This window comes from Elaeis guineensis, chromosome 13 (assembly GCF_000442705.2).
Source record: "Elaeis guineensis isolate ETL-2024a chromosome 13, EG11, whole genome shotgun sequence".
Classification (NCBI taxonomy): domain Eukaryota; kingdom Viridiplantae; phylum Streptophyta; class Magnoliopsida; order Arecales; family Arecaceae; genus Elaeis; species Elaeis guineensis.
Genome location: NC_026005.2, coordinates 70948912 through 70961327, shown reverse-complemented (window position 1 = coordinate 70961327; position 12416 = coordinate 70948912). Strand labels below are relative to the sequence as shown.

General features: G+C 36.0%; 1 protein-coding gene across 4 annotated transcripts; it reads left to right on the top strand.

Annotated features, from left to right (window-relative positions):
- Positions 1 to 735: 735 nt before the first annotated feature.
- LOC105055989 (uncharacterized) lies at positions 736 to 10714 on the top strand. 4 transcript variants are annotated; one of them, XR_833779.2, is made up of 12 exons: positions 736 to 932; positions 3042 to 3189; positions 5450 to 5521; positions 6390 to 6461; positions 7908 to 7979; positions 8069 to 8212; positions 8384 to 8464; positions 8558 to 8701; positions 8820 to 8891; positions 8978 to 9067; positions 9188 to 9245; positions 10427 to 10714. XR_833779.2 is itself a non-coding variant. In XM_010938041.4 (11 exons), coding segments are annotated over exons 1-11 (981 nt in total). In that variant the 5' UTR covers positions 736 to 847; the 3' UTR covers positions 9189 to 9268. The 4 variants fall into 4 exon arrangements, 2 of the variants coding, with proteins under 2 accessions (XP_010936343.1, XP_010936342.1); XR_012136253.1 differs by having other exon boundaries at positions 8978 to 9245; XM_010938041.4 differs by lacking the exon at positions 10427 to 10714 and having other exon boundaries at positions 9188 to 9268.
- The last annotated feature ends 1702 nt before the right edge of the window (positions 10715 to 12416 follow it).

The following is a 12416-nucleotide window of genomic DNA, read 5'->3' as shown; positions in this document are numbered from 1 at the left end:
ATATAAGTATTTTCTTATTATTTTCAGAAATATGGGCATCTAGGAATAAATATCAATATTACTATCAGAAAAAAAAAACTTTTCAATAATTCTTGAAGTGTTATTTAGGGTTTATTGGTCAACCCAAGTTCCTTCATGGTGTGGAGATTGTACGGTAGAGTATTGTATAATGTTCGATGGCTGCCATCCAAAAATGAATGGTTATCAATAATAACACATTATGTATGACATACAAATATGTCTTGCATGATAACCACCCATATTTTGATGGTGGCTATCAATCACGATATAGTATTCTATGGTGCAATCAATATGCTATCGTGAATTTATGTTTACGTCACATGTTTAACTCCAAATCTTTTTAAAAATGCTAGGTCTCTTTAATACATGCAATTTGATAAATACACTCATCTTTCTAAATTTTGCACCCATGTATGGCTAGCATGCAAAGTACTAACTACTGAGTGTCTATGTAATAAAAACTGGAGCATCATATCATGCCGGCAGCAACGGCAGACTTTGGCCGACTTCCATAGTGTAAGTTATTAGTTACAGGCGCGAAATGCACGACAGAAAATGATGGATGGCTGTGATCCCCGGAATCGTTCTATTTTGATGGTTGAGATACCTCGCCCTTCTGGCAAGAACTAGACCGTGGATCTAGAGAGCTACACTAGTTGAAATTAGATATCCATAAGTTATAATTAACTATATATAATTTAATTAATTAATTAGCCTTCCACCGGCGCGTGCTTAATTTTTCTTCTCCCACCGCCAAAAATGGGATTTCTGGAACGCGGCAACGCGAGGTGATCTCTTCGTCCGCGCGCTCGGATCGAGATCTCCGATGGGGATCGCCTCGAACTTGGCTTCGATCTGCTGCTTCCTTCTTCTCCTCAGCCTCGCACGCTGTAAAACCGTGAAGCGAGATGGTACGTCTTTCTTCGACTCCAACTTTTGATAAGTTTTGAGATTTTGGTGGCATTCTCTCGTCTGATCTCATGATTTCGAACTGAAGTGGGCAAGTTTGGTTTGGATTCGGGGGGAATGTAGAATTTAGTTATTTTCGTTTGATTTTTCCCCCCTTCTTTGTAGTGAGTTGGGGTAATTGAGTTTTGGAATTGGATATGAGGTTCATGAGGTGGAAAACGTCAGTTAGTTTATTATTTGGGAAGAAATTTAACTGAATTTGGATTTCTTGTTCTGTTTGGTTGATGTAAATCGTTTGCTTCAGATCAGGCTGCAGTTTTTGCTGAAGTAACGATCAAATTTGACGTTTTCTGATTGCGAGAAAATTTAGCTGATCCACAAGCTGCGGTTTCATAAATAAATTATGTTTACCTTTTTTGAAAGACAACATTTTTTGTCTTTGTTTGTCATCTGCATCGGAATGTATTACCTCAGTTACTCTTTGAATGCTTTGTTTAGGTGGAGGATATTGAAGTTCAGAATTACACATTGATTAGGTCAATTTACTAACATATATCTCGGTATTTTTGGATGAGTGTTGCATTTACAAACTTTTTTTTTTAATCCATTGCATGTTTGGTCCTTTCCTTTAATCCTTAAACCCTTCATTCAGTTAAAGTTCTTAGCTGAAAATTTGAGATTTAGTACCTTGGATTCTCCCTAGATAAAACCCCTTAACATGCCAAAATTTCAAATCAAGAAGTGAAGTCCTTTGGATTAACAGCTAAAAGGTTTTTGTTGAGAAAGTTGTCATGCTAACGCTTAGATGACAAGATGTTACACTGGGGGCCAGAGAAGTGATGTAGAGATAGCTATAGGGACAGATGCCACAAAGGTGTTGTCTACCATCATTGCAAGGTTGGATCTTGATCTGATTTTTCTTTTAGTAAACAATGTTTCTAGAAAATCCTAAATAAGAGGGAGAGGAAAGAAGAAAGCAGAGGCAATACTCCTTTAACATGGACATGTGTCTTTTCTAGACTTAAAACCAAAGGAGGAGATGAAGGAGGTTGGTTTAAAGTAGGACCATTCTTACCTGCGGAGAGATGATCCATAAGCTTTATCATGGGGATTATCTTCTTGACTTGTTCTGGCGCATCATCAACTTTATCAATACTCAATAGTCTTCTTAGTAGCTTATTCTTAAATCAGACAAGTGTCAAGATTACTAAGGTGCCGTAATATGTATCTACCATCTCATGGGTCATGAATGGAGTTGGATAATTTTACTATGGCACCAAATGATGTAGCCCACCAAAAGGTATGAATACAAAGTGCAAGAACAACAATTGAAGGAAGTCTGGAGGCAGAGAAAGGAAGAACAGAAGATGGCCTAAATGTGCTAGAAAGATTATAACACTTCAAAATCCTCTAGGCAAATTAATTAAGGGAATAATCCTCCCCTACTTAATTACCAACGTCACTCAATCAAAGTTCTAATCACTTTACTGAAGCTTCCTGAATATTTTTATACCCATACTGATTGAATTGGGAAAACCTCTAAATCCATGCAAAAGCAGCAAACTAAGTATACCCCCAACCCCAACACACCACCCACCACAGTTATTCTTACATCATGTGATTACCAATAACCAAATGGATGGTCTTATATAGTTGTGTCCTCTTATTTACTCTTTGTTTCTAAAAGTTCCAAACTACAAAGAAACATACGACTCAACCTTATTTTGAGACTTATATGACTATCTAAACTCTAAAGCATGCTATTCACCAGAAAGACAGAATTCCATTCTGTGACTTGAATTGTTATGTTTTGATGGTTAATTCTAATCCACAAACTGGATGGGAAGGGACACTTTACACTAGTTGATGGTTATAATGCTAGCTGTGAACTACATTTACGTTTAAATTACCTCAATTGACACATATAGAAAATTGATATCGCTTGACTAGATTATATTTCTTGCTGAAAATGCACTGTGCTATAAATTTTTCAATTAACAATCTTCATTTATTATAGTAGTAAAATGTGAATGTTCATAGATTTGATCTTACTCAAGGATGGAAGCTTTTCTTTGTGCTCTCTGATGGGCTTAAAATTGGCTTTGCTGCAGTAAAGGCATTAAATGAAATCAAGGCTTCACTTGGATGGAGGGTGGTTTATGCATGGGTTGGAGATGATCCTTGTGGTGATGGTGATCTTCCCCCATGGTCTGGTGTTACGTGTTCTCAACAAGGAGATTACAGGGTTGTGACAGAATTGTAAGAAAGCGAACCATTCTCTTCTATCCTTTCTCTGTTCTCTCATTCATTTGTTGATGTTGGTGTGTAATGCCCCAAGTTTCACCAAACTTTTTGGCTGATACTAGGCATGGTCAATGATAAGTTTGTAAAGTTGAAGGAAATGTATCATAAAATGCATTGCTGAATGAGATGGAACAGAAAATAAGGTTGAGGAAATAAATGGGTAAAAATATACATTTTTTAGGTCATAAAAAATATCATATAATTGTTCAGTTTATATTATATGGAACTGTTACTTTAGGAACTAGTGAGAGAACCCTCGCAAGTCATACTTTTATTGGTTTAATCCTCTAAGCTTTCAAAGTAGATCACATATGAATCTGAAGTCCAGAATTTGTAAAAGACTCCCTTCCCTTTTGCAAGAACTTATAAAGCTAGAGATACAAGACAACAGAAGGTTTCTAGTTGTAAAAAATGCGCATTCGTATGTAGTGATCATTGCAACATCAAATTTTTTCTTTTAAATAATATTGATTTTATAGTATGGGAATAATGCAGTTGCACAGATATTTACTTGATATAAGAAGGACATGTCGATATGATATAACTTTTCAGATTGATATTCAAACACAGGAATATATTCTTTGATACATATTTCTTTGTATTAAGCAGTAAAGTCGTGCACACAGTATTTGTCCTTGAGTGGTGATACAAAACAAATATTGCATTGTTTGAGACTTTGAGTTTTGACACAGCATACATCAGCATGGAATGACGCATAAAATTACCATTTGGTACTCAACACTAAGATGCCAGTACTTGTGTTCTTTTTTGATTCAGGCTACTATTAATTTTATTTTATTCAATGGATATAGTTATCTTTCATTTTAATGTATGCAAATTACTTGTTTTTATATCAGAATATCAAATTTCTTTTTTAACCTATTGACAAACCTAAGTAACTTAAAGAGAGGCCAAAAGTTTGTATGTCTTGTATCCATAGTTCAATTAATGTGCACAACAAAGTTCACCGAAATGGTACGAAAGGTTGTATTGGGCAGCTATCGGTTCGGCATACTACTAGTATGTACCTTACCAAGCTGAGTTGTACTGAAGACAAAGGATTGGGAGAAAATGAGGGGAGAGATTGCGAAATCCTAATGCTAACCATAGAAGGAGGAGAACCAGGGGGGGGGCAAGAGAAGGTGGAGGGGAGAAAGAGGAGAGAGGGATAGGGGGGAGAGGGATAGAGAGAGGCGTACTAGTTTGAATGCCTGGAGGGGGGTGGCATCGGTGTTGGCATTGATCGAGGGTGAAGGTTCTGGCATCAGTGTCAATCGAGGGCAGTGACACCAGCATTGGCATTGATCAAGGGTGGCAACGTCGGCTAGGGTTTGAGAAGCGGGTGGAGACAGAGACCTACATGTAGTTAGGAGGTCATGGTTGGGGGGTTTTAATTTTTAACGAGCCTAACTATTTCGATTGGCTGTACCTTCTTGATTCTTGGCCAATTTGGTTTGGTACATTTTGAACCATTATGTTTGGTTTGGTACATCCGGAACTACCTAGTTCGGAATAGTTTGGTATACCCTTAGCTACCCGGTTGAACTGTTGGTTCAGTACATCCCGAACCATTTGGTTCAGATTGGTTCGACATATCCTAGTACATACATGCTAGAGGTCTGCTAATAACCCTAGACATCTTAATGTCGTAGTTTCCTACATGCCTATATTTAGCATCTCAGCTGCATGCAGCGCATATAGGACCGGTTATCTTATTTCAGTTTCTAAAAGCAATATGCTTTCTTCTGCACACCCACATGTATAGGATATGCTTCAGATATGTCATTCGAAGATTGAAGATGAAACCTATCATTACTTGGTCTATATTATCCTTGCTTTGGAATGAGTACATGACTAAGACAACAATTCCAAGAACATCTTTTTTCTATCATTGTTCCATGATAGTACCACATCTATTAGAAGTTTTTTTAATTGCATAAATATTTAAGTTTTTAAATGTCATTATTGATGTGCTGCTTTGGATTGCAACATCATAGAAATAATTTAGGATGATAAGAGATCACTGGTTTTCAGTGCCTGTCATCTTCTAACTTTCCATTGCACGTAATTTTTCTTTTAAACTTTTTCACGCTGAAAGATATTGGTTTCAAATTTTAGGATTAAGATTTTGGTGAACAAGCTAGAAGTGATTATCATGTTAAAATTCCCTTTTTAATATATATCTTATATTATTATGATCCTATTTCATATGCAGGGAAGTGTATGCAGTATCAATTGTTGGTCCTTTTCCTACTGCTGTTACAAATCTCCTGGATCTGACGAGGCTGTAAGAATTCTCTTCTGTCATCAAAGTCATGTTTATGAAATCTCAAAATCCTAAGCCTGTTGTTTAATGATTACTCTTGTTTGTAATGCTTTGCCAAGTAGTATGTTAGAATAAGAGAAATACTTGGGTTGTGCAGTATTCACATTGCTTCTGTGCTTGATCCTTAGAACTTGATACGCCAGTAGTTCTACAGTTGAACATAAAAAAATAATTTATTAATCCTTGTCTGGGTCCTAGTTGTATATAACCATCTGACATCAACTTGAGCCCGTTGCTGGTGGTAACTTGATTTTGAAATAACTACAGAAACAGCATGTTTAGACAGTAAATCAGCTTACTGCATCATCTTATGGAGTGAAATTTAGCCTTAATCTGTCAGTCTACAATGAAACAATGACAAGCCTAAACATGCTCGTGCTGTATTATAGACACTGAAGCAATGTATTTTTAATTGTTAAACATCCTAGCGAATGTGAAGGGCTTGTGTCACTGACATCTGATACACTTTAATTGTATGTATTGAAAAATCATTGATCATTGTTAATGCTAAGGTTGATTAGGCTGGTTTTGTAAATTGTAAATATTAGCTGATTTTAGTGCAGTTAGATCTTTGAAGTTGTTTTATCGTGGTCCTCTAAACATATGAGATTTCCCCCCTTTGATGGGGCAAAAGAACAGTGAAGCATGTCTGAGGAATTTGTTTCTGGGCCTAATAGGCATAATCAATTTATACAAGCCAAACAAATTCATCTTTGTATTGTGGAAGTTTCTGGGTGGTGCCTACAATATTTCTTTTCCTGTTTTTTTTCTCTTTTTTTTTCAAAGTCAATGGAAGGCAGCTGCTCAATCTGACATGTTCAAATTACAGGGATCTCCATAACAACAAGTTGACTGGACCCATCCCTCCTCAAATCGGGCGGCTGAAACACCTCAAGATATTGTATGTTTCTCCAGATTTTCTTGGCTCATATTCTGCTTCTGCATTGCATTATTGTCTGTGTGAATACTTCTACTTTTAAAATATTTGAGATGTTTCTAATGGTTTATTTTAAACATGAACACATTATCCAGAATTTATCTTTAGTATCATCCATTATATAAATCCTAATACGGGTTGCAAAATTTTCCAATTGGAGACTTTTTTCATGGAAATATATAGTGTTATCATCTTTGGTGACTAGTTTTAGGATACCCATTTTTTGTGAGCTTACCAATTTTAACGAAACATTGCCAGCAATATTTTAGCAAATATAATAAAATACAAGCTGCGTCCATCTGTTTCAGTTTTGGTGTTATAATTTCTTAATAGTTATTTGTTTCTCATGATATTGATGCCGAACGAAAATATGTCCAGCATGGTGTAGAACAACATCAAAGTCGAAGTGGGTGTTCATCTGAAATCTTCTTTGCATTTATTGGGTGTTAGCTTCAATTCTTTCTTGACGATGATAATTAACCAAATGCTGGTACATTAATTTTCATGAAGGTAATTTGGCAAATATTTAGAATTGGAATTCAATGTCCCATAAGAGAAATCCACCTTTCAAAATTATTCTGATTTTTTTCTCAGTATATTGATACCAAAACTATTTCTATGCTAGAGGAAGCCATATATTATGAAGACCAGCAGGTGTGGTCGGTGGTAATAACACAATCACTAACAGTATCAGGGGAGTAGGCATTTTATGAATGTATTGACTATTGATTTGGTTAACTGACCGGTCTAGATTTTCTGGTGTTCTTCGACTGGTTTTCAAGGGTACATTGTTTCTAGACAATAAAATCCCAAATCCATGTTTCTGGTTAATATGTTACATGACATGGAAATTGTCTTGTAGACTAGATAGTCTAAAAAGTTGATTATAATGTAAAAGAACTGTTCATTTCTCATTCATATATATATATATAATAAAATATATATATATATATATAAGCAAAACAATGACAAGCCTCCTTAGACTTTGTGATAAATGAAATAAAACTAGTTTTGGAAAGAAAAAACAAAATCATAATTCCCGTGTGATCTTCATAAACTATCATTATTTGACTTTGATTCATAACTCCTAGTGGAAATTAGGTTTGTAATTTATGCAATGTAGAGCAATCAAGTCTTTCTGTAGGTCTAACTGATCAGATTAACATCAGGCTCTACTTGAAATAGAAAAGTCAGCCTTTGGCACTTCATTTTCTGTTTCACATTTGGATGGTGCAGTCTAAATTGTAGTTGCACAATTATTATTTTTGTTTGTAATATACAAGAAATAACTCTACCTTCCTTATTAAATAATATTTTTATTGTACCTGAGAAAAGCTGATCTAGGTTGACATGTTATTATGTAAGCAATTAATAATTTTATTTCTGCAATATTGTTCAATGTGTCCTCAGGAACCTGAGATGGAATAAGCTGCGAGATGTTCTTCCTCCTGAAATTGGTGAATTAAAGAAACTAACACACTTGTAAGCATGCCAGAGTTTCTCATTTCTTGCACTTGGTTTCCTTCTTTGAGGTTTTACATATTGGTGTGTGTCATATGAGATCTATGCAGGTATTTAAGCTTCAATAACTTTAGAGGTGAAATTCCTGTAGAGCTTGCAAACTTGCCCGAACTTCGTTATCTCTATCTTCATGGTAACCGTTTTTCTGGAAAAATTCCTCCAGAGTTGGGAAATCTCAAGAATCTACGACACCTGTATCTCTCTCTCTCTCTCTCTCTCTCTCTCATATGACTCTCCAAAAGAATCAGTCAATGATCTGAATTTCTAATCAATGGCAGATTCCTAGATTTTTCCCTCTTCTCAATCTCTTAACAATATTGTGATGGCCAACTGTTATAATTTGCTAACCATTTATCTATCCCCAGTGATGTTGGTAACAACCACCTCACAGGAACATTAAGAGACCTCATCCGCAATGGGGACTGCTTTCCGTCCCTCCGCAACTTGTAAGTGTATATCTCTGGAATGCTTATGTTATCATGATTTCTTTTGAGGTTGTATATGTTCTTCCTAAATTAAACTTAAACTCTGATATCTAGATACCTGAACAATAACCACTTGAGTGGAGGATTGCCGGATCAGCTTGCAAATTTGATCAACCTGGAAATTTTGTACCTGTCATACAACAAGATGACTGGACCAGTAACTCCAAGACTTGTCCATGTTCCAAGACTAACCTATTTGTAAGTCTATCTGATTTTTCAACCCGGAATTTCTGTTCCACTCTGGAGAATGGAAATCTTTGATAGCTCCCTCCATGTTGGGCGCTTATTTGTTTTTTGTTTTTGAACATGTTATCAGATACTTGGACCACAATGCATTCACAGGGAGGATCCCTGATGCGTTGTACAAACACCCCTTCCTTAAAGAGCTGTGAGCTTCTTTACAGTCTTGGCTTTCTCATTCTGTACATACCGTGTCATCCAATGAGCATTTGCTTACAAATACCTCCAATGCAGGTACATTGAAGGTAACCTGTTCAAGCCCGGCGCAAAGCCAAAGGGTGCACATAAGGTGCTTGAAGTCACCGATACAGAGTTTGTCTTCTAGTGAGCTTTCCGCAACCTTTGGTTTCTTAAGGGATTATTCTGGCTATATTTCCTACAGCTCTGTTGTCCACTGCAAATAGTGGATTTCAACTAGCTAATTTTTGTAGTATATGTTCCCAGATAAATCTGCTATTATATACAGAACTTGAAGATGTATGCAACTTCTGCGGAAAAATGGGTAACAAGAATTGCTATTTCCAATTGGCATTTTGTGCATTATTTCATTTCGTTCTAAATAACTCTTGTAGAAAAGGAGCCTGCGCGGGTCAGTTAGATGTGTTAGAATTCATAGGGCAAGGCATAATTACATAACAGTCCGTTGTTGGTCCAGGGCCCAGGCCAGCTTCAAAGTGATTTGATAATTACATGTAGCAAAGGGAAAAGGATATGGAATATTGTTTAGAAACATTAGGCAATGAACAGAGGTTACCCACAAGTGTAGCAGAGGTGAAGATGATGAAGTGGATGTTTGATATTCAATAGAAAGGATAAAATTAGAACATGAAGCACTCAAAGTAAGCCTAAAGAAACTATTTGAGGATAATTATTTGGGATGTAGAATTGATTTTTTTCATTTAAAAGAATAATTGACATTGTTTTCAGGGGACGAGATGGAGTCATGGTTGGAAAGTGGAAGTGGATATATCCTTCCATTTTCATGACTAACACATGCCAATTACTGATAGAAAACAGACAAATGATGATACCAATGCATATATTTTTTCTCCCTTCCATGTGCTGCATGAGGTCTTCACATGTTAGCACCACCAAGAGTGAGCATCATTAAAAGCTTGTATTGCTCCCTGCAATTCTCACAATAAGAGGTGGATTCAACTCTATATATTTTATTACCTTGTCGTTGATTATACATAAGCTGAAGTCCTTATCTTGCAAGATACGTTTTTTTTCTCAGCTATTAATTTTTGTTTCCAGGCTCCTAACAGGTACTATTTTTCCATTTATTAATTTTCTTCCCTTTTCTAAGAGAGGGTAAGCCTTAATGTAACTGTAAAGTTGCTCCATCGTGATAAAGTTGTGTCCATCTGAGCTTCCCCAAAACTTGCGGTGGAGAGAGTTCCATACACTTGACCACTCTTTATTAATTTCTTCTTTCTGGACTTCTACAAGATGGAGCCAACCGAATTTTTTATTCCAGAATACTGGTTTAATCTTAAGTGCCCCTATATCTTGTGGCTGTAGAACTTAAGGTTTTTATTTTTTTTTTCCTGTTTGGATGCTCAGAGCACTTCCTAAAGTGTAACCTTTCTGTCTTCTTTTCCTATTTTTTGCTTACTGTCCTGTGCCTAATTGCCTCCTATATCATGCTCACCGTGCTTTCCATGTCATGTTAAACTACAGCTGCAGTCAAACCTTTCTGTTATTGCCCTTGGAGGCTTTACCCTTTCCAGAGTATTTCCATCATGCATGGGTACCATCTGGGAGACTTGGACGTGAAGAGCATAAAACAAAGGCTTCATGAACAAAGTCTCAAAAGGTGGCTACATGGCATCATCAAAGATGCCACTTGTCCTCAAAAAGCTTGATACCATGCAGTGCACCTATACTTATCTGATCCAAGCAAAGGCCTTTGTGCATCATTCTTTTCTATGGAGCAGAACTACCTTTTTGGTGGTCCCTTGAAACTTACATCATGCTGGCCTAAACAGCTGAAAATACCAAGTCCTCTAAAACTTGAAATTATTGTAGTGTTAACAACATCAAAATCAAAACAATACATCAAAAATACTAGAATAAGAGTGGTATCATGAAGACCAAGTAACATATGATATGGTACTAGGGTACCATTGTGGGGAAAGTTATGCCATCACCGATCATGATAGCCTCCTTGATGGCTCTTGCTTTGGTCCATATGGCCTTTTCTATGCGACGACGATGAGTCCTAGCTTGGACCACCAAACCACGATTGCAACTTGAGCACTAGGTTCCCTGTCAAGAAATAAACAGCCATCACTTGGTCTTGTTTCAAATTTGAAATTATCACATGAAGTATGATATCTTTTATGCTTGTAGTTTCTGTTCTTTGTCAAATTACATGGATGGAGATTAAAATCTCGGAGGAACGTTAAGAGTGGTCCCAGTTGAAAGTCCTAAAAGTACATGCCTTTGTCTTTACTGCATGGACACTTATAATCGGTCGTCTCCCTTGGAATATGGAAAAATAGAGACAGAGGGCATCAAAAAAAAAAAAAAAAAAAAAATCATTAAAAAATAAAAGAACATCAAAAATATAGGTGCTTCACGGCTCCTTTTTCCTTTTTATCTTTGAAAATTTTCTGTCCACTCTTTTCTTTTCTAACCATCTACCAAACATAACATCTTCCATCACTCAACCTTATACTACAAGTAGAAGAATCTACTTACGATATAGCGATAAAAGTCCCCGCATTTGCCAAGCAAACATGGGCACGTAGATTAATATAAATTGTAGGTCCTCTGCTTGAACGTGTACAAGAATACCAAGAAACATCATGTAAACTAGCAAATCAGAAGGTTTATATTCACTCGAAATTAGGTCAAGTTATTTACTTGATTAGTTTTAGGGAAATTTATCTAAAGGGTGGATGATATTAAGGATATTTTTGGTTGGGAGGAATTGAACTTTAGAATGGAAATGAGAACGAGAGACTTCCATTTCAGTTGTTTAGTTAGGATTAATTCTATTTCCATTCTAATTCTAAGAAGGAATGGGATGTCCCAATCCTCCAAATTTAATCGTTACTTTCCCTTAATATTGAAATTATATTTTGATTCTAATTTTAATTTCAATTATGAACCAAAAGCATCGAGAGGTATAGTCATATTTTGGTTTCCATTCCAATTTATTTCAATTACAATTCTAATTACAGACCAAATATATTTTAAAATAATATTTAAGGGCATCTGAGTCTTCTTCTTAAAGTAGAGGAAGGCATGTGAACTCTGGTTAACATTATGCCTATGACTTTGAGGTTGTTTGAGTGCCATTAAAACAAAGGACATGTGCATCCACTCAGTCCTGCATCTACTCAATCTAAACAAATCAAAGCATCTTATTAATAAATGTGTGAAGTCCTCTATGGTACAGAAAACCGATCCCACTTCCACAAAATTAAATGGTTTTTGAGTTACAAGTTCAGAAAAATCTAAACAATTTTTCTGTAAACAAATTGTCCCCACGGCTGAGAACCTCTATGAGCAGATTATCATGTTAGGCCTCTGTGACCATGATATTTATATTGTATATATGCATGTATCTGATGAGTAATTATAAAATGCTACCAAGTGAGGACTTAGAAACCACAAAAAGGAAAATAATTTCACTTATAAACTACAAAAATAGAGGTGTCAA